This window comes from Motacilla alba, chromosome 2 (assembly GCF_015832195.1).
Source record: "Motacilla alba alba isolate MOTALB_02 chromosome 2, Motacilla_alba_V1.0_pri, whole genome shotgun sequence".
NCBI classification, from domain to species: Eukaryota; Metazoa; Chordata; class Aves; order Passeriformes; family Motacillidae; genus Motacilla; species Motacilla alba.
In genome coordinates, this window is record NC_052017.1 from 32,248,967 (window position 1) to 32,267,704 (window position 18,738).

The 18,738-nt window shown below is 38.1% G+C and overlaps 1 protein-coding gene across 5 annotated transcripts in view; it reads right to left on the minus strand.

Annotated features, from left to right (window-relative positions):
- OSBPL3 (oxysterol binding protein like 3) overlaps positions 1-18,738 on the minus strand; it is an 85,199-nt gene that overhangs the window by 24,575 nt on the left and 41,886 nt on the right. For 2 of the 5 annotated variants that reach the window (XM_038126781.1, XM_038126782.1), the window contains 10 exons: positions 13,821-13,940; positions 13,565-13,618; positions 13,243-13,356; positions 12,345-12,515; positions 8,459-8,585; positions 7,519-7,622; positions 7,269-7,361; positions 6,507-6,663; positions 3,993-4,123; positions 1,158-1,265 (listed from right to left, as the gene is read on the minus strand). In XM_038126781.1, the coding sequence (XP_037982709.1) occupies positions 1,158-1,265; positions 3,993-4,123; positions 6,507-6,663; positions 7,269-7,361; positions 7,519-7,622; positions 8,459-8,585; positions 12,345-12,515; positions 13,243-13,356; positions 13,565-13,618; positions 13,821-13,940 (1,179 nt within the window). The remainder of the gene's footprint in view (positions 1-1,157; positions 1,266-3,992; positions 4,124-6,506; positions 6,664-7,268; positions 7,362-7,518; positions 7,623-8,458; positions 8,586-12,344; positions 12,516-13,242; positions 13,357-13,564; positions 13,619-13,820; positions 13,941-18,738) is intronic. The other 3 variants (XM_038126783.1, XM_038126784.1, XM_038126785.1) reach the window with 3 other exon arrangements.

Here is an 18,738-nt window from a genome sequence, read left to right on the forward strand (position 1 = left end):
TTCCATCCCAAGCCATGCCACAGGGAATTTGTGAATGCAACCTCCAAAGGACCTTCTGAAAGCTATTTTTGTCATGCGTGTCTCTTTGTGTGTGTATAGCACATAGCACAAGTTTCAGAAATAACCCATTGTCATTGCAAGGACCTCCACTAAAAAAGAAAATAACTCCTGAAACGAAGTAACAATGCATTAATGTTTTTCTGGATAGCAGTTTAAACGCTATTCAAATTCTCGTGGGTTTTAAAGCAAAAGGCATTAGAATGATCAACTACAGAAAAAAAAGCCCAAAACTGAACAGCTAAATATGACCAAAACACAGCTTCACTACACCAGAACTGAACCAGAAGCGAACAGATGGAATCTGTTCTGGAATGACTAAACTGTCTTTAAAAATAAAAGGAAATAATTAGTTACATAAAAGCCCCAGAATTACATGCACTCAAGTTCTAATGAAAGATTTATACTACAAGCACAGTAGAGGAAAATCCATCAGAAATAACACAGTTCTGGCTTCCCTCACTAACACCATTAACACCTACATCTTATGACCTATAATTACACCATATTCACATGCATTCTGCAGTGAGCCAAAAAAACTGTCTGAACATGAGTGGAATTTTAAACTGGCTAACTGGATGTAGAAGAGTCTTCACACAAAGAAGACTAAATGGCTGAAAGGGCTCTTGTATGTCCCATTAACTTTGATCCTTTCATAGAAATGTCTTATTATCGTTCTAAACCTTACACGATCCCCACTGGTAGCCAACATTCTGGGCTAACAGCACATAGATGGGTGACAAAAGATCTACATGACTAAACAAGGGACCAAAAGGGCAAGAGAAACAGTGGCACGAGGGTGACAGGTGGCAGCTCTGTACATGCTGAATGAGAAGCAGGCGAGGGAGAACACCAGGAACCAGTAGCAGAAAGCAACGGAAGATGTGCTCAGGAAACCTCCTCACAAGGCAAGTCTCTGAAATCAAACACCACACAATGCATCACCAGCCATGACTCACAAACAGGAAAGCAGACTGGCTTAGCTAACACACCACACCACGGGGAGACACTGAGAACAGACAGGAGGCAGCTATGCAGCACTGTCTAGACGTAGGGGCTGGAGGAACAGGACATCACTGAAAGAGGAAATCCATACCCACCTTTACCAAATCTGGGCTTGCTTTTGCATTAGATGCTGAATCAATGATCTTAGATTCGGCATGTATTCTGCGTAACCGGTCTTTAAGATCTGTGTTTTGTGCTATTGCCTGGAACATTTAACAAAAATATTGGGGATATAAAGTTCTCTTAACTAACTCGAACGTGGCTTTATTGTATAAGAAGGGGCAAAGACTGTTTAAAGTGTAATATAAAACACCACCACATCCTTTTTTTACTGGTTCAGCGAATCCTTTATTACAAACGCTTCAAACCTTACTCCTTATCTGTCAAATTAAAACTGTTTTTTTCCAGTGTGAGGAAACAGAGACATCAGTGGAAGAAAAAAATAAAAGGTGGCAGGGATATTTTTCTTTTCAAGCTCCCTTCCTTCACCCCCATCCAACCAACACAGCCTCTCTCAACATTAGCTCTTGCCACATCCAAAACCATTTGATTTTCCCATACTGGCAGTTTCCTTTGCCTTTCAATGACAGAGAAACAAGACATAAATTCACACAGGTAACAGGTACAACTTGTGTCCTATCAGATTATAATGGCAATGGTCAGAATAAAAAGCCTCAACTGCAAACTCATGTTTGTTACATGTTATTTACTTATTCTGGGTGCATCTGATAGACAGATGTCAATTAGAGTAGACTTGTAGGAAGAGAGCGTAACCCTGCAGTGAAAATGTCTCTAAAATAAAAGATTGTATTATTAATTTTGGAACAGTATTGAAGACTTACATGCCATTTTAGTGAAAGAATCAATACCAGGATGTGGAGAACCCTGCTGTTTACACATCCGCTTTATCCCAGAAATGCTTCTGCTTTTGGCAGCAATTTGTGTTCAAAGTTCTCTTGGATGCAAGAAAGCCAGAAAGCTCAATGTGATGATGGAGGGGAGAAAATTTATTTCTGGCTTTACCTATATGTGGTCTGAATTTTCCATAAAGGTATATATATATCCCTACTGTGTCAAATGCTCAGCACTGTGTTAAATCCTCATCAGGCAAGTGCAAAATAGCTCTCCTGTAATGACAACTTCCCATTTTCATTATTTGCTACAAAATGTTTTCTTATTCCTGCTGTCTTCTTCCTTCCCCCAAACCAGAAATATTGCATCTTTTCCCATTCTATATTTCCTTTTCTTAACATGTGCATAGGTCAAGGATACTATCTTAATGTGGGAGAAGCAGAGGCAGATATGCTAGTTTTGTGGTGGTTTATCCACTTTAAATCTGCTCATTTTTCTTCCACTGCCAGGCTGATGGGAGCAAAACAGACTTATGTTTGATAGCTTTCAACCTGTGAGTGATTTTTTTTCATTCCTCCTGCACAGAAAACAAACTAAAATGAACAACAACAAACACTACACCAAAGTCATTAACACAAGACTCTTTCTTGCAAAAGGAGTCTAAAAAATATGACAAGTTTATCATATCCATGCTTCCAAATGTCTTCAAAGGAAGTTCATTCCATTCTCCTACAGGAACTCTGCTGCACAGGGTGAGAAAATTTCTGCTGGCATGACATTACAGATCTGCTGATGAAAAAGAGCCCTCATAGGTGATTACCTTGCTGAAACAGCCAAGGCTCCCAGATGACCTCTGGATGGGCTACAAGACTGATTAAGCATCAGATAAAACCTAACAGAATTATTTTTTAGACATGTACAGGATGAGATGGACAACCACATTTCACTGCCCAGAAAACAAAATAATTAATGCTAAGCTGAGTGTTCCCTAAGTTCAGCAATCTTAAAAGTGATTTTCTGATATAAAATGGTAGACAAATAACACTGAAAAAATAAAAGTCACCTATTCAAATATCAGAAGTGGAACATCTGAAACCCAAAAACTAAAGAAGTGCAAGTGAACAAGTACAGTTATTACACAACTTCAACTTTCTCTAAACACTGTGGAGACATCACAGCCTCTACAGGTCTAGGCAAAGTGGCATGTCATACTCTTAAAAACTGTGATCACATGCAGCTTTTGTAAAGCAAAGGGAAGTTTTCACACTGAAATAATTCTAAGACAATCTACATCACACTGCTCAGTGCCAGAGAGTGTCCCCTGCCCCTGATGTGGTGTTTGCAATAAACACTGAAATTTTAAGGCCATGGTAATGATTGCCCTCATTGCCCTGGAATCAGATCATAATGGTTGACATTTTTAAACTTGACCAAGTTGAAAAGTTCTGATCTCTACCAATTATATAAAGCACACCAACCAAACCCCCACCTTCTTAAAGAGCACAGTCTTTTGTCATTTAGAACTCTGCCCTAATAGCTCCATTACTGCTTTTACAGGACTGGGAGATAATTGAGGCTGAAAGACAATATAAACAAGTTGTACTTGAATTTGCTTTGCAATGTCTTGGTGCAGCATGGTGAAGGTCCAGTGCATTAGAAGGGACAGCTGAGTGCATTCAGCCTCCCTCACCTTTGTTTTATGCCAAGTCATACAGGGAATATTTGAGTGCTGCTTAGGTAAAGAAAAGGAAACCTGCAACCCATCAGAAGTGAGTAGTAGCATGCTCAGAAAGAAAGCAGACTCATAGTCACAGAGCAGCCCTCTGATTCTTCATCCCAAAGGATACAGATTAGACTACATACCTAAATCAATCCATCTATCAAACTCCAATGATTTGACAATACCTTTAACATTTAGCAAAGTCTCTGAAAAACACGATCTATAATAACTTACTATGATTAAATTCTGCAAATTTTAGCACACAGCTGACACTAAAGAAACAGAAATTAACTACTCTAAAATTTAAAAGTAGTATCTGATGACAATGAAGCTTGGTGAGTTTCAGCATGTCACTTACAGATGTTAAGGCATTCTTCAAACCCACTATTTGTGCAGATGGAGATGAGGATGCATCATACTCCAGCATCTGCTTCAGCTTTTCTCTCTCTGTAGATATGGTGCTGAAAGCTGACCTCAAGGTGAAGTAAACTAGAAGCATTTCATAAAAAGTGACAGTTAAAAACAGCAGCAATCAATTGTATACACACCAATTACATAAAACTCCAATAAAACATCATTTATGGTGACAGAAACAAGAATTTAGGTTGAGAGATCCAGGGTGGGCTACTAAAACCAAGTAATATTAACCAAGGTTATAGGGTAGATTTTTTGTAGGAGATATGTTTATGGTGAAGGCTACTGTGTTGACTGTATTAGCCACAGTCAAAATTACTCTGATTATTTGTGACAGATGGCAACAAAGCTAACTAACCACATCTGGTCTTCACTTGCTTTTGTTTCCCAATTAGCTTGACTCTTCAGATGGCCATGACTTTATTCCATATTCCCCTATAAATTCCAGTGGGGGGGGAGAAGAAGAGACGAAAGGAAAAAAAATCAAATAGGAAAAAAAAAAATCCAAAAGAAGGCAGCTATAACACGTATTGTGCCACAGCTATAGGGTTAGTAGTTCCCCCACAAGCAAGTCAGCTGTGGTGTTGTGTTTTGTTACCTCTTTCTGTGATAGAGAAATTTCAGCTTGTTAGATGATTTGGTGACTCAAAGGGTCAGATCCTGAATGATGTGCATGCTGTGCTGCTACTTATACTCCCTCCTGAGGCACTATCACCAGCCCAATACATTTAAATCAGACAACAAATCATGCAATTTTAACATCACTACAGGGGGTTTTTATAGGGGAAATGCACTTTTAGAATTTTTTTCACCACTACGACATTGCATCTTCTCTTTAACCACAAGGAATAAAAATTTATTTGAGCAGTGCTTGTCTGTGTAGGTTTTCAACATTCATCTGACTGGAGTATTAGAGTACTTCTGAGGACCTAATCAAACCCTGTAATACAGCCATGAGACTTGCCAATGCAAAAATGAATCCATATACAGGGAAATGAAGATAGCAAATCTGAGCATGGATGCATGAGAAGGGCAAACAACAAGAAATTCCCAATACTTCTCTCTCCCAATCATCCACTCTGAGTTAACCTGAATCTTCATCATTTCACTGAGTAGTTACGTAACTCAATTTAGTCTTCTGAAAAATTATTCTTAAGGTATATTTCAACACTGCAAACCATTACCAAAGCTAATTCTTAAACTATTCTAAGAAAGCTTTAACAGTGTCACAGGGTTGGGAGGGAAATATATCCACTGTGATCTATTCTGTTAGGCTTTCTTTTATATGTAGGTAACATGACCAGAATCTTCAGTGACCTTCAATGACATTTAATATTTTGTATACTAACTTTAATTTTCAAGAATTACTGCCTACTAAATGACTAATGTTACATTTTATTCAATTTGTATCAAAAAGGCAACACAAGAGGTTTCTCCACTACTCTTTTTTGGAAGGGGGGGGTGCTATGAAGTAACTTCAGAGAAAAATTCTTTATCCTCTTAGTAAAATGATTCTGCAGTCATTACAACAAAGTTAATTTTCCCTTCAAATGTGTGGATCAATCTGACCAAAATTTCTGTCATGGACAATTCCAGTAAGATGATCTTGAGTAGTGAATTTCTCTGCTCTGCTTAACAGCAGCTTTTCCCACTGCATCCCACCCTCACTTCCTCTCTTCTTCTGGAAAACATACGTCAGTTTTGACTATAATTGGCTTTATGAAGTTTACTACTTACATACATTCCTTACATAACAGAATCAAGATCCATCAGCACCAAAGGGGAACAGCAAGCAAAGGATGCTTATTGATACCATCAGCCAAAGGGGACAAAGCCAATACCTCCAAAAGCCTTTCAGCTATAAATGCTCAAGAGCCTCCCTCACCAAGATCACTTAAACAATAAATATGTTTCTGGTGCGAGGGTGATGGAATAAGGCACTGCTAATGAAAAATGATTTTGAGGGAAGAAATATTTCTAGTCAAGCTCCCCCTCTGGCTGCTTTGCATGATTTACTCTTCTGTATTCACTAAAAATAGGTTACTACCATAGCAACCCTTGCATCACCAACAAATGTTGACTCTGAACTACAGTGAAGCACACAGAATATGGAAACATAAATGCGCCCATATGCACAAATACGCGTGCAAACACAAGAGAGTAAAGTCTGCTGTATTTCTAGCAACTGATTTTAGGTATTTTACCTTTTGGCAACAGATAAAACAATCTAGGCTTTTAGCACATAAAACAAGGGATAGTTTTCTATTAAATAAAAACTGTAACAAGCAGTGATTAAGCCACCTTTTTCAAATGACTCAAGATCTCAACACTTGCAATTCCTCAAGGAAATTAAAGGAAGGGTGTTTTCTAAACAATAAAAAGGATGCATTCTCAGAAGTCATATCATTATCTAAACTGGGATGATATAAAACCATTTTTAAAGGACAATTTCATTTACCTTTATGTGCAACGTGAAATAAGTCCTCTTGCATTTTAGTAAATTCTGATGATGTTTCAGAGCCATCAGAGTAATTTTTCTCCTCTACAAAATCTATTGTAGATAAGTTTGGATTGGAAGCATGCAGTCTCATAGGGGCAGAAAATACTGAAGGCACCTGTAAGTAGGATAGAAATTTGTAATGCTTTCATAAACAAAAGAAAATTTTGTTTTATTGTACCCACCTGGATTCCATGTTGGAGGCACCAAAAATGGAAAAAGTTACTGTCAATTATCAATAAGCTTTTGAATGGATGACACCTGGCAAATGAAACCAGAGATATAACTTTGCCCAAGGTGCCATAATGGGAGATTGCCAAACTCAGAAAAAACAAGCCCATTGAGAACTGTTACATATGCTATGTTATTTCCCCCTACTTATAAGTATCTAATCACATGGCTTCTGGATGCAAATGTGCACAAATCTATCTAGGGAATTTGCAAAAATTGGTACTCATTAAAAAAATTTTTAAAGACCCCCAAAAAACCCCCCAACAAATTAGAGAAGACTGAAAATGGGTAAAAAACAAGGCCAGCGTCCTGAAGGTAACAGGACAGATTCTACTGCCAATATCAATGACACCACATTTGTGTCTTGTCTGATCTATTACCATCTAAAATGAGCTAACACACAACTCTGTTAAAAAGGATACGTATTTCCTGAACTGGTCATGCCAAGAAGTGATCAATAACTAAGGTGGGCTCTGAAAGGACTAAAGTTACCTGTAACATTCCTTTAGCCTCTTTCCCCACAACTCTGGATCGCCACCTCCTGTGTGTTCTCTTTTCCTTCTTTGGGCTTTCAAAAGGTCCAACCTTTTAACAACACACAGGACAAAACCAATAAGAGACTGCCATAAGTCTAGCAACTAAGAAACAGGTGCTAAGAAACACCTCGATTCTTTAGGATTTAGGGTGATTTTTTGGAATTGTAAGGGAAAATAGTTTTTGTTTTTGTTTTTAAACAACAAACCTGCATAGCATTTATAGCAGGTGCTGAGTATGTCCTGTGAAGAACATCCATGCTCTGTAACAGCTGGTTCATTTCCAGTAAATATGTGTGACAATTGGAGAGGTCTGTTTGGAACAAGAGAATATTTTCAGTTGCCCTAAAGTAACAGACACACTGACAGTTTTCTTTCTTTGAAGGTTAGTCCTATTTTGATTGCAGCGAGCTTAAGTTATTCATTGACTAAAAGCATTAGACTGCTGGATAAAATGATTGTATCCTATAGTCAAGTTTAAATTCAAAATATTGAAATGCATCTATGTGGTGCGTATAATGATCATGGTTATCTTTTCCTAGCTGGATGCAGAAAAATGAGAATAATGTGATAATTTCTGCAGTTTGAGATTTGTCAGAGCTCCTCATGGTGTGGGTAACAATGCCACAGGCATCAACACTGGATTGTACATTCAGACCTAGAGGTGAGGCTCCTCTGCATTGGAGACGAAGCTCACTGCTAGGTAGAAATTGAAAAAATAAATATCGCATAGACATTGCCAACATGAGAAAGATCTTCCTGCTCTTAGGAAAGCATGAAAGCAAAAGGTGACTTTGAAGTACAAAGACTTAGTGCTTTTTAAGTTACTAGGTTTTGGATGCTTCCCTTTTTCCAGCCTAAGGATGTTCAAATCTTACTACTGAACATGATGTTCCCATATAAAAGAAAATATACAGAAATGCATTGGCTTCTTGAAGAGCTGCCCACAATTGATACCCCCACATCCAAAATTACCAGTTCTTTTGCAAAAAAAGTGAGTAACCACTTAATCGACAACCACATCTTTTCTTCCTCCAGTTTCAGAGAAAATTCTAACAGTAATGACTACTTAGTGTATAATACTCTCATTGTTAAGGAAAAACTAGGGGAAATATTAGGCTACTTTCAATTTTATTCAAATATAATTACCTCTTGAGCATTTTTCCATGTCTTCAGAAGACTGTAGCCAAGATGAAATCCTTGACTCATTACTTGAAAAAGAAAATGACAAATTACCTCCAGTTGACGTTGAATTCTGTTTGGTCAAGCTGCCTGCCTGTTTCAAAGAAGAACAAGTGAATTATTAACATGCAATATTTTAATGGTTTATGCACAAATTCTAACAACCAGCAGCTGAGGACCATGATCATGGACAACGACTGAAGGCATCAATTACCTGGAGGGGGAGAAAGTGTATGATCTAGACTAGGTATATAGTCATTGAGCACAATGGCATGAAAACTAATGTAATTGCTGTCAACAAACAGCAGAAAAACTCAAGGAACCATGAAAATTTGCTGAAAACTAAATTTTGAGGAAGGGCAAAGTTCTGCATAAATTAAGTCGACACAGTCTTAAGCTGCGCCGAGGGAAATACAGGCTGGATATTAGGAAAAAGTTTTTACAGAAAGAGTGATGAAGTACTGGAATGGCCTGCCAAGGGAAATGAGGGGTCACCATCCCTGGATGTGTTTAAAAAAAGACTGGATATGGCACTCAGTGCCATGGTTTATTTGAGGTGGTAAGCCTGGTTTGGACTTGATCTTGAAGGTCTCTTCTAACCTAGTGATTGTGTAAAATAATTAAAGTACCAGGTCTGAAGAGGACCAAATTCAGGCACTCTGCTCCTCCTCCACGCTTCCCAGAGAAGCCCCAAAAGTAACTTAGATGTAAGACACACATTTGTTAATGCTATTTTTTCAGTGTAAAAGCAAGTTATCATTTAAAATTTGACACTAGATGTCATTAAAATTTTACACAAGGTTGAATGACTTCAGCATGGATTAGGCTCAAGAGTCCTTAATACAGGGATGGCCATATACCTTATCTGGGTAAAGACTTTGACAACACCTCAGTAAAATTTTCACACTTTGTTCAATTTCAGCTGTGCCCATCATCAGATGCTCCAAGAGGTGATGGAAATTCTGCATAAGACCTAACTGAGCAGTATAGTTGAATAGCTTCCAGTGGAAAGAAATTTTTACCCAGTATTATTACCAGTTGATTGTGGCCTATAATGCTGTTTTCTTCTCTGATGTAACTACAAATAATAGCCATTCAAATGCCTAATTATTTGTACACCTTACTAAACCTTTCATTTTCAATAAAACCCAGGTCATGAAGATGCACAAATCACATGCTTTTTCAACATCTTGTTAATAATCAGCTTTAAACTCTTTCATCCTAGAGCCTTTACACAGCCATTTTACTTATAGTAATGAGAAAAGCTGAATAGCTAAATAGTTTGGCTATTTTCTGAAGCATACAATTTACAAACTTTGTTACAACCTACAGCTCACCTTATATCAGAACTCCAGCAGTACTAATTTTAAATCTATTAGTAAGAAATTTCATCTACATCTCAGTCAGCTGCAGCTTTCTTAGTTGGTCTGTTTAATTTTACAGCATAACCACCAACCTGAGTTTCAGAATAAAATAAAATGCACCATCCATGTGATGTCATTTGTTATTTTGTCAGTATGCAATAGCACTAAGCATCAGTGAGCACACTTGTTTTTAAATTAATCAATGCAGCTTAGCTGGCTTATTCCTACATAAAGCTGTCCGAGCTTTAGTCATATATTTAGACATATATATCCACATACACATATATATGTCCAAATAATAATCTCAGCACCTTTAAAAGCACAAGTAAACTGAATTTAATGATGGGCAATTATATTGGCATTTTGTGAACCAATTCCACATTTATCTCTTCGTTAATTGGCCTCACCTAACCAGCTTTTCCAGAATTCATATACATAAGTGAGATGAACATGAGGAAAGAAGGAAGGATTGCCAAGAAGCAGACAAGAGAGAGCTTGTGTAGCTCCAGTTTTCATAGTTTTGCTTTGGATCAGCACAGTTAAGCATAGAATCCAGGAATTCCACATAAACATGTGTAGATACCTATACCTGTCTCTCAACAACAATAAAAAAAAAAAAAGGATGTGAAAACCAAGCAGGTGCTGCTAAAAGCAAATAAAATGCAGCTCAAATTTCACTTGATATATATTTCTCAAAATAACCTAAGTGCTGGAGTGATATCAACTAACACCAAGCTAAGGCTGGTGTAAATTGGCAGACTTCCATTTAGCTTGAGCACAGCTAAGGTGATTAACTGCAGCTTAAGAACTATCCCCTTCTATTTTTCACATGAAAATAAGTAGGGCTTCTTTGCAGTGCAAATCTGGATTAATAGTCTGAATTAAAGTCTTTCATGCCAAAGAAGAAATAGTTAGTTTCCTGACAGTAAGCAATAGATTTTAGATATGCTGATCACATAGGTTTCTTTGGTTTGGGTTTCTGGGGTTTTTTTGAGAGCACCAGCATACCATGGACTTTGCAATGTTCCACTTCTGCCCTCGATATTCTCCCCCACTTCTATCCCTGCTGTCTTTCAGGAGAAAATAACTGAATGGCCATGGGAGATTTGCCATTCCCTTGCAGACAGTGCCTCGGGAGAGCAGGCTGTCAGAGCCACGGAGTGCTGCTGGCACACGAGATGCGTGCAGACGACTCTGCAGAACGGCCTTGTTACCACGGGGTGAGTTATTGTTCCTTCAGCTGCCCACTCACACAGACCCCCTCCTGCTCCACCACGAGCAAAAAGCTGTTCAGACACACGTCTGTGTTTGCTAAAACTCATTCTCAGCTGCAGGATAAAGTGAGGAACTGCTGGTATTGGGGGACAAGCCTAGTCAGATCATAAAGTAATTACACCAGGGAAAAGCAAGCCTTGGGTAGAAGGAGAACAAGAAGGGCATTGCTGCTTAGGAGTCATTCTGGAGCTGACAGAAACAGTTACTACATCTCAGTTGTAGTAACACAGAGCAGGTTTTTTTTTGGTTTTTTTTTTTTTTTTTTTTTTTTTTTTTTTTTTGATTCTCAAAAGCAACCAGTGATTCTACACTGGAGCAGAAGAGCTGCTTTGGGTGAAGGTCAGCCAGTCAATGTGCAGAGAGCTGAAGACACAGAGGCTGTGTTCAGGCACAGAACACACACCATCTTCCATGAAACTGCAAAGAGGCCATTTATGGGGCTGGACTGAGCATTTGTCAGGCCATTTGTGAAACTAATTCACAGACTTTACCAGAAGAGAAGTGCACTGCTGATTCGGACCCCATATCCACCCACAGCACATCCCTTGGATTGATCTGAATAATGCTTCTGCCTCAGTTAAAATATAAATAGTGGACTTCTTGTATAATTCCTTGTAGATATCATGTATGTATTATATATATACATATATATATATATATATATATAATATAAATATATAAATAATATAACATAAGTATAATATATATTCCTTGTATTTATAATTTCTTGTATAATAGTCACTTCTTGTATAATTCCTACATACTCCTTAGTTAAGTAGTCAGCTTCATTCAGGTAAAAGGGGAGAGGGTTTATAAGCTAAAGGATACACAGCAAAATGCTGAAGGGAAAAAAATACCTACCTGAGTACTCTTCTGTGACTAATATTCACCAGCACATATCAGATATATGATATATGATACACATATATTGATATATGTCCCAAAAATTATGAGGATTCTAACTCAATTACAGTTTTGAAATTCACTGTGAAAGTACAATTTACTAGATTAAAATAGTGAAAAACTACTAAAAATTTAACAACATCATAAAGGAAACTGCTCGGGTGTAAATCAATAAATAATAAATTTTCCTCTTGACATTTTAGAACATAAGTGCTACCACAAACTTCCATTACGCTCTTTATTTAATGAACACAAATTGGACTAATTTAATTCCTTATGGAAGCTCGTTATTTATAAATAAAAACTATTACCTTTCTACCTGGTGTAGAATCACAGAAACCTGGGGCAGAGTCCGTAGTAGTAGACACGGGGAAGAAAATGTTATTGGCGTCGTGAGGAAACATGGAGATTTCATTCTGACGGTACATTCGGTGATGGCGAAGTTTGGCTACCCATTCATCAAACAGCTCCTGAGACTTCACCTGCACAAAATTTCAGGGTGGATGACATTCACATTCAAAACAACTAACAAAGAAATGATGGAATTTTGTGCTCATTAGACAGCTAGCCTGGCTGACCTTTACTGGCAAAGTATCAGGAAAGTTTTTCTAAGGATGCTCGGACCAAAATGCACACTGTATGAGTTTAAGCATGACAGAAAACCAATCACAAGATAAAGCAGGGTAAAAAGAAACTACAGTTAATAATTACACCTTCCAATGCAGAACACAATACTAGAGCAACGTACAGATTAAAAAAAAGCCATTAAAATTTGAATAAAGTCCCTCACATTTATCATTTCTTAATTGCCACAGTTAAAGCTAGGTCAGTGCTTAACCAATTACAAAGAGAAATTTGGTTTTGTTGGTGTATTTCAAAACAATTTATTCTGCAAGTATAAATCCTGATACTTGACCACATAACATAGATAAGACAAGGATGAAGATACTGAAAATAAAAGCACTTGTGCAAGAAATTTAAAAAGTACTGCTAAATATAAGGGTTCAGAACAGGGTTACTGATTCTGGGCCCTAAAACAATACAATAAGACCTCTCCTCTTATTAAATGCAAACTAATCTGGTGAGACTAAGAAGTTATTAGTGCAACTGAAAAACCTCTTACTGTAAAAAAACCCAAACAAGTGCTCCAACCTACACAGCTAATGGCAGTAGTTTGGGAGCAAGGTTATAACAATCTTGAAGACCTACCTTCAGGTGGTAGATCTGCTCCTCTGTATCCAAATCTATACATTTTGTTGATTTCTTTACAGACATGACAGAAAGTCCAACATCAATACAGCCATGAAGTTTCCCTCTCTCTATCTGCAAAAAAGTAAAAAGTAAAACCACAATCACTCCAGATGAAAGCAAAAGGATGAATATTACCTTCTGAAATCAGCATTTCTTCCCCTCTCCACCTACTGTTTGCAACTACTGAAAACTCAATTTCTCATAGCCAACAGTAGGGAATTTTTGTTATTTTGGATACTTGTTACTTTACAATGGCCTTAAAGGGTTTCAGATCACTTACATCAGCTCGGCATTTAGAATACTTCAAAATCCCTCTGTCCAAAAAGAAGTATCTCTGTAACAGAAATGAAGGGAATGAAAACCAAACCAAACACACACACACACAAAAAAGCCACAATCAGAAAAATAGCACAAACACATCCTCCTGCCTTCCATGTCTCTGGAGAACACTTTCTCAGCTGTTATGTAACCTTTTTGTCACAAAACCTCATCAAATAAGTCCCACTCAAGCTTTCAGATGCACATTCCTTTCCTACCTTGTGCCAGCCTTTCAGAGGCCATTTCCTCTTTTTCAGCAAGCAGCCCTCCTGCTTCTGTGGCTCCTGGGTACAATTCATCGCTCCCCGGAGTCCTTCTACAATTTCCCAGCTGTCCTGCTTAAACAGAAAATCCAAATGTAGATTTTATTTCTTCCAAAACACTGAATTGTTAAGAGAGATTCAAGAAGAAGAAGGCTGTAAGAAAAAATGACAAAACCCAAATGATGTTGAAATATAACCCAGGTTCCATCTCGACACTTTGTTATGCATCATCAGAGAGATAAGGTCTTTTTTAATTTTGATAGAAACAATACTACTGAACAAAACACTATTTTTATGACACCATCCTTCACTGAATTTTTATGTATCTTTTCCTGCACATACACACACACAGTGTATAACCATAGCATCGTCACAATTTAGCAAAAAACCTTCTGTCATGAGAGATAGAAAATGTCCTATGTTAAAAGGATAGGTTTTGTAGGTTATGAGGCAAAAAATAAGACACTAAAAATGAAGATCTTTTCTCTATAAAACTCTTTTGTCCATACTCAGTAACTCAAGGTTTTGTGTTTGCAAATTGCTGTAAATTGCAGCCTCCCTGAAGTAAAAATAATAAAATAAATCAAACTAAACTAAAAACAATATAAGAAACCAGGGAAGTACTGTGAGGAATATGACATAAATGGAAACTACGAGAAAAACAGAAGCCACCCTTCATCAGATAAAACTAATTAAAAGTGAATCTCTCTTTTTTGCCACCAGGAACCCTTAAATGAAAGACCCTGCAGCAACAAACCAGAAAAGAGTCTAAATCTCATAGTATTTTTATAGCTTTTATTTATGGAACAACTACAAATGACAATGTAACATGAGTTTCAAGGTTTCTGATGAGAGATCTCATGAATTATTTATTGCCAGGATTTGGCAGATGTAGCATTATAAATAACTGACAGGAAATGGTATGTGCTAGTACCATCCCCCTATATTTGAAAAAGATAAAGAATACTTTAATAAATTGAGTATAATAACAGAAAAGGACTAGTATGAAGCACATTAGGCAGAAGATAACTATTCTAGGTAGGTAAGTATTCATGGTGCTCCCTGCAAGATACATAGGGAAGTATTCCCAAAAAGAACTTGGCTGCCTCAAAAAAACCAAAAAAACCCAACAAGCAAATAAACAAACCCCCCCCCAAAAAACTCCTCAAAAAAACTTTAAAAAGAAAAATGAAACAAAATAAAGAAAAATCAGCAAGTGTGCTAGCTGTCCTCATTTATCCATCTTCAGAATCCTTATAATTCACCTTTATAGACCCAGAAAAAATTACATCAGGTAATATGCTCATTACTTGTGTAATAAGGCATTACAAGCAAGCCATCTATGGAAAGGCATCTAATAAATCACCACACTATTGATGGCACTCAGTTATTTCTCCTTGTGTTATTTTCCTTGTGCCTCATTTATTAGAACAAACCGGTAAGCTGCTCTGCTTTCCTGCTTTGAGTTTAGTCTGCCAAGACTCACCACACAACGAGCCACAAGCAGTGAAAATGTGGGGCTGAGCAGCTCCTGTCAACCAACACCCTACGGAACATCCAATGATGTTGTACTACCTCAACACAAGTCAGAAGTACAGTTGTCCTAACCAAACTTTTTATGAGGGCATATATTTTGTCATATAATTCTAATTAAGAACTAACAGAGATTAAGAAAAATGTTGAGATCATGGTTTTGTTTCTTTCTACTTGAAAGTAGCCAGAAGAACTGAGAAGCTGCTTTGCCCAAATACCAAGCAAGCTATATCCCTTTTCATGCCAAAATACATTAAATGGCAGTACCCAAGTATGTAATTTTTCCACTGAGAATTAATCTGGTAGTAGTGAACAGTGGATCTTTTTTAATATTCTAGTGTTGTACCTAATGAAAGAGCTTTGTCCAGTTTTGGGATCAAGTTTTCACAGAGTTTGGTTAAGCATAAACACAGTATATCATTGATTGCAGGAGACAAGCAGAAATTTGATTTCAGTCGAGGAAGATTTACAGTATCATAGATCATCTCAGGTTGGAAGGGACCTTACAAGATCATCTAGTTTCAACCCCCCTGCCATGGGCAGGGGACACCTTCCTCTAGTCCAGGTTGCTCAGAGCCCCATTCAACCTGGCATTGAACACTTCCAGGGCTGGAGCATCCACAAGTCTCTGAGCAGCCTGCTTCAGTGGTCTCACAATTTCCACAGTAAAACATCTCCTAACAGCTCATCTAAATCTCCCTTCTTTAGGTTTAAGACCATTCCCCCCTGTCCTAGCACTATGCTAAAAATCCTTCATTGTCTTTTTTAAATGCTCCATTAAGAACTCAAAAAGGCTGCAATGAGGCACCACGGAGCCTCATCTTTCTGTGAGGATAAGCTTAGAAAGAAAGGGACTCCTGAAATGAGACAGAGCCATGATACTGGATGAGTGAGGTGAAAAGAATCAGCTGAGAAATAGTTCAACCAATTACACTCATCTGGAATAAACACAGTGTTAATAGTTTTGATCGGAATACAATGTTCTTTAATTCTTTCCAGTACAGAATACAATGTTCCCTGGATTAGAATTCAAATTTTGTCCTGGACCTCTCCTGCAGTCCAGACACAAGGTGTCTCTCACATTCCTGTAGCAAAGTCATATTTATCACAGTTCTTCAGGGGAGCAGTGTGTCGTAGAGTGTGCCTTCTCAAATAAAAAGTGTGAAAATGGGAAGAAAATCTGAAGTGGAAGCACTGCTTCCCCTCAAGCAGGCTTGAGAGCCTGTCAAATCTCAGGTAGAAGGCAAGTCTGCCTCTCATCTCTCTACCCTGGAAACCTCACACTTCAATTGTCAGCAGTACATAAAGGTGGCTGAGTTGAATTAGAAAAGGATCCTCTTAAAAGCTCACAGAATTAACAGTTTGGGGACCTGCTGGATACATGCAAGGTGGCATGATGCATTAACAGAATCTGGTCCTCTTCCATATACATCCTTCCAGATGAATTAAACCTTTCCCACCTGAACAAACTCTCATATTTTTCAAAAACACTGCTGGTGTGACTGGTTTTGGTTTTCCACCAGACCCTAGAGATCTTGACCAGGTTTTTTGTTTTGCAAGAGTTTTGACACCTCACTGAATGAGGAAAAAGCATCAGCTGGCTATTCCTGGGAGCAGCTGCAGAAGTGAAAGAAAACTGCTTACTCTCTAAAATGAAGGCAAATGAATCAGGCTGGTCGATTATCATCTCTACTCATCCCTCTGAAATAGAAGAGGAGCAAATTGGAGACAAAGGATTTCCTGAAAGCATTCAGACTATACTCCCTTTTGCTTATTCTTATACTACAATAGGGAACTTAAAGAGATAGCCCAAAACATGGCACTAACTTGAAAAAAAACAATGGCACCCCACCAAAAAAAGACCCCAAAACTCCCAGATGAATGGCATTCTAGTATAAGTCTCCTGTCTAGATTGGTTGTGTTTTAAGATTTTGATGCTACAAAAGATTTTTGCATCATTATGGGCCAAAATCTACACAAAATTATCAACACTGTATTTGCTGCCCAGGAAGAAATTTCACTTGAGGCTAAGGGAGGAGTGAAATCTTTACTTTTCTCAGGTCTAGAAGTGCTCATTTCAGACAGGCACTGTAGAGATAGGCACATTCCCCTGTACACGCTCCTTGGTACATACTTGGTCTATGGCTGAGGCAAAAATCCATAGACTTTGGTCTTCAGAGATAAGTCCATTCTTAGGTAAATGTATTCATTTTCTTTGTTTAATATAATAAAAGCCTTCTCATTTTCTGCAACATTCTGCACAACACAGCTCCTTAAGGCAAATTATTTCAGGGGAAAGTATGAAGTAATGATTCTGAAAGGCTCTCAGACTGATGCTTGCAGTTGCAGCTCCCTGAACAAAACAGATGACAGTGTCGCACTCTCTTTCAGTGCAAAATGCAGTCAGTTGTACCAAATATTTTAAACTGCCAAAAATAGAAACCTACTTTGTGGAGGATAAGGGTTGACATCAGCTGCAACTAAGGCGTTTGTTACGGTTCATAAAATTGGCAGAAATTATTTAATTTTCTTTTGTGGAACATGAGGTTTTTTTAAAACCATTCTCCTGTCACAAAGCTTTTCCCTGGTGGACCTATTTTAAAAGTTGGTTAACATATTAGATTTAAAAATAACTAGCGCAACATGCCTTCTTTTGATCACAGGTCAATTTAAATTTAAGGACGGTCAACACCAGTTTTCTTTCCTCACAAAACTGAATTTGAGTTGTGTCTCTGTGGAAGAGATCCCTTTCCATAACTGAAGGAGAGGGGAACAGAAAAGCAAAGAGGTGGGAAGTGGCAGTAACCTCCAACTTTCCACGGGGCTTCAAAGTGAAGGTGAATTTAGAGGAAGAGGATTAAGTGTTCACCTGTTCAGTTCATACAGCAATGTACTGGAAACGAGCACCAAACGTAGCAAAGGAAGGAGTTGATCCCTCAAAGTCCTGCAGCCCTGCTTAAGTCAACTCGTTTCTAGCACAGTGGCTCATTTTCTGCATCACAGGAGTCATCTCCCCACAAACAGCCCTCCAACATGGAACTAAACTTTAGCAGACAGAGCAGCCTGCACTACTGTGCTTCCGTATCCCAGCCTCAGGTCACTTGGTGCTGGCATACACCAGCAATAAAGTCTGCATGTAGGAAATCAAGAGAGGCTCAGAATTCAGATCCTGCTATTTTTGGGGCAAATTTCACCCTGCTCCAACTCTTCTTCCCCCCACAATTTCCCGATCTTCTTTCTACTTAATCAGATTCAAAGAAATACTGCATCAGAGCAGCAGCACAGAGAAAAGCACCGGTCAGGAAGATGTGTCACTAACCCACAAGCCACGAGCACAAGA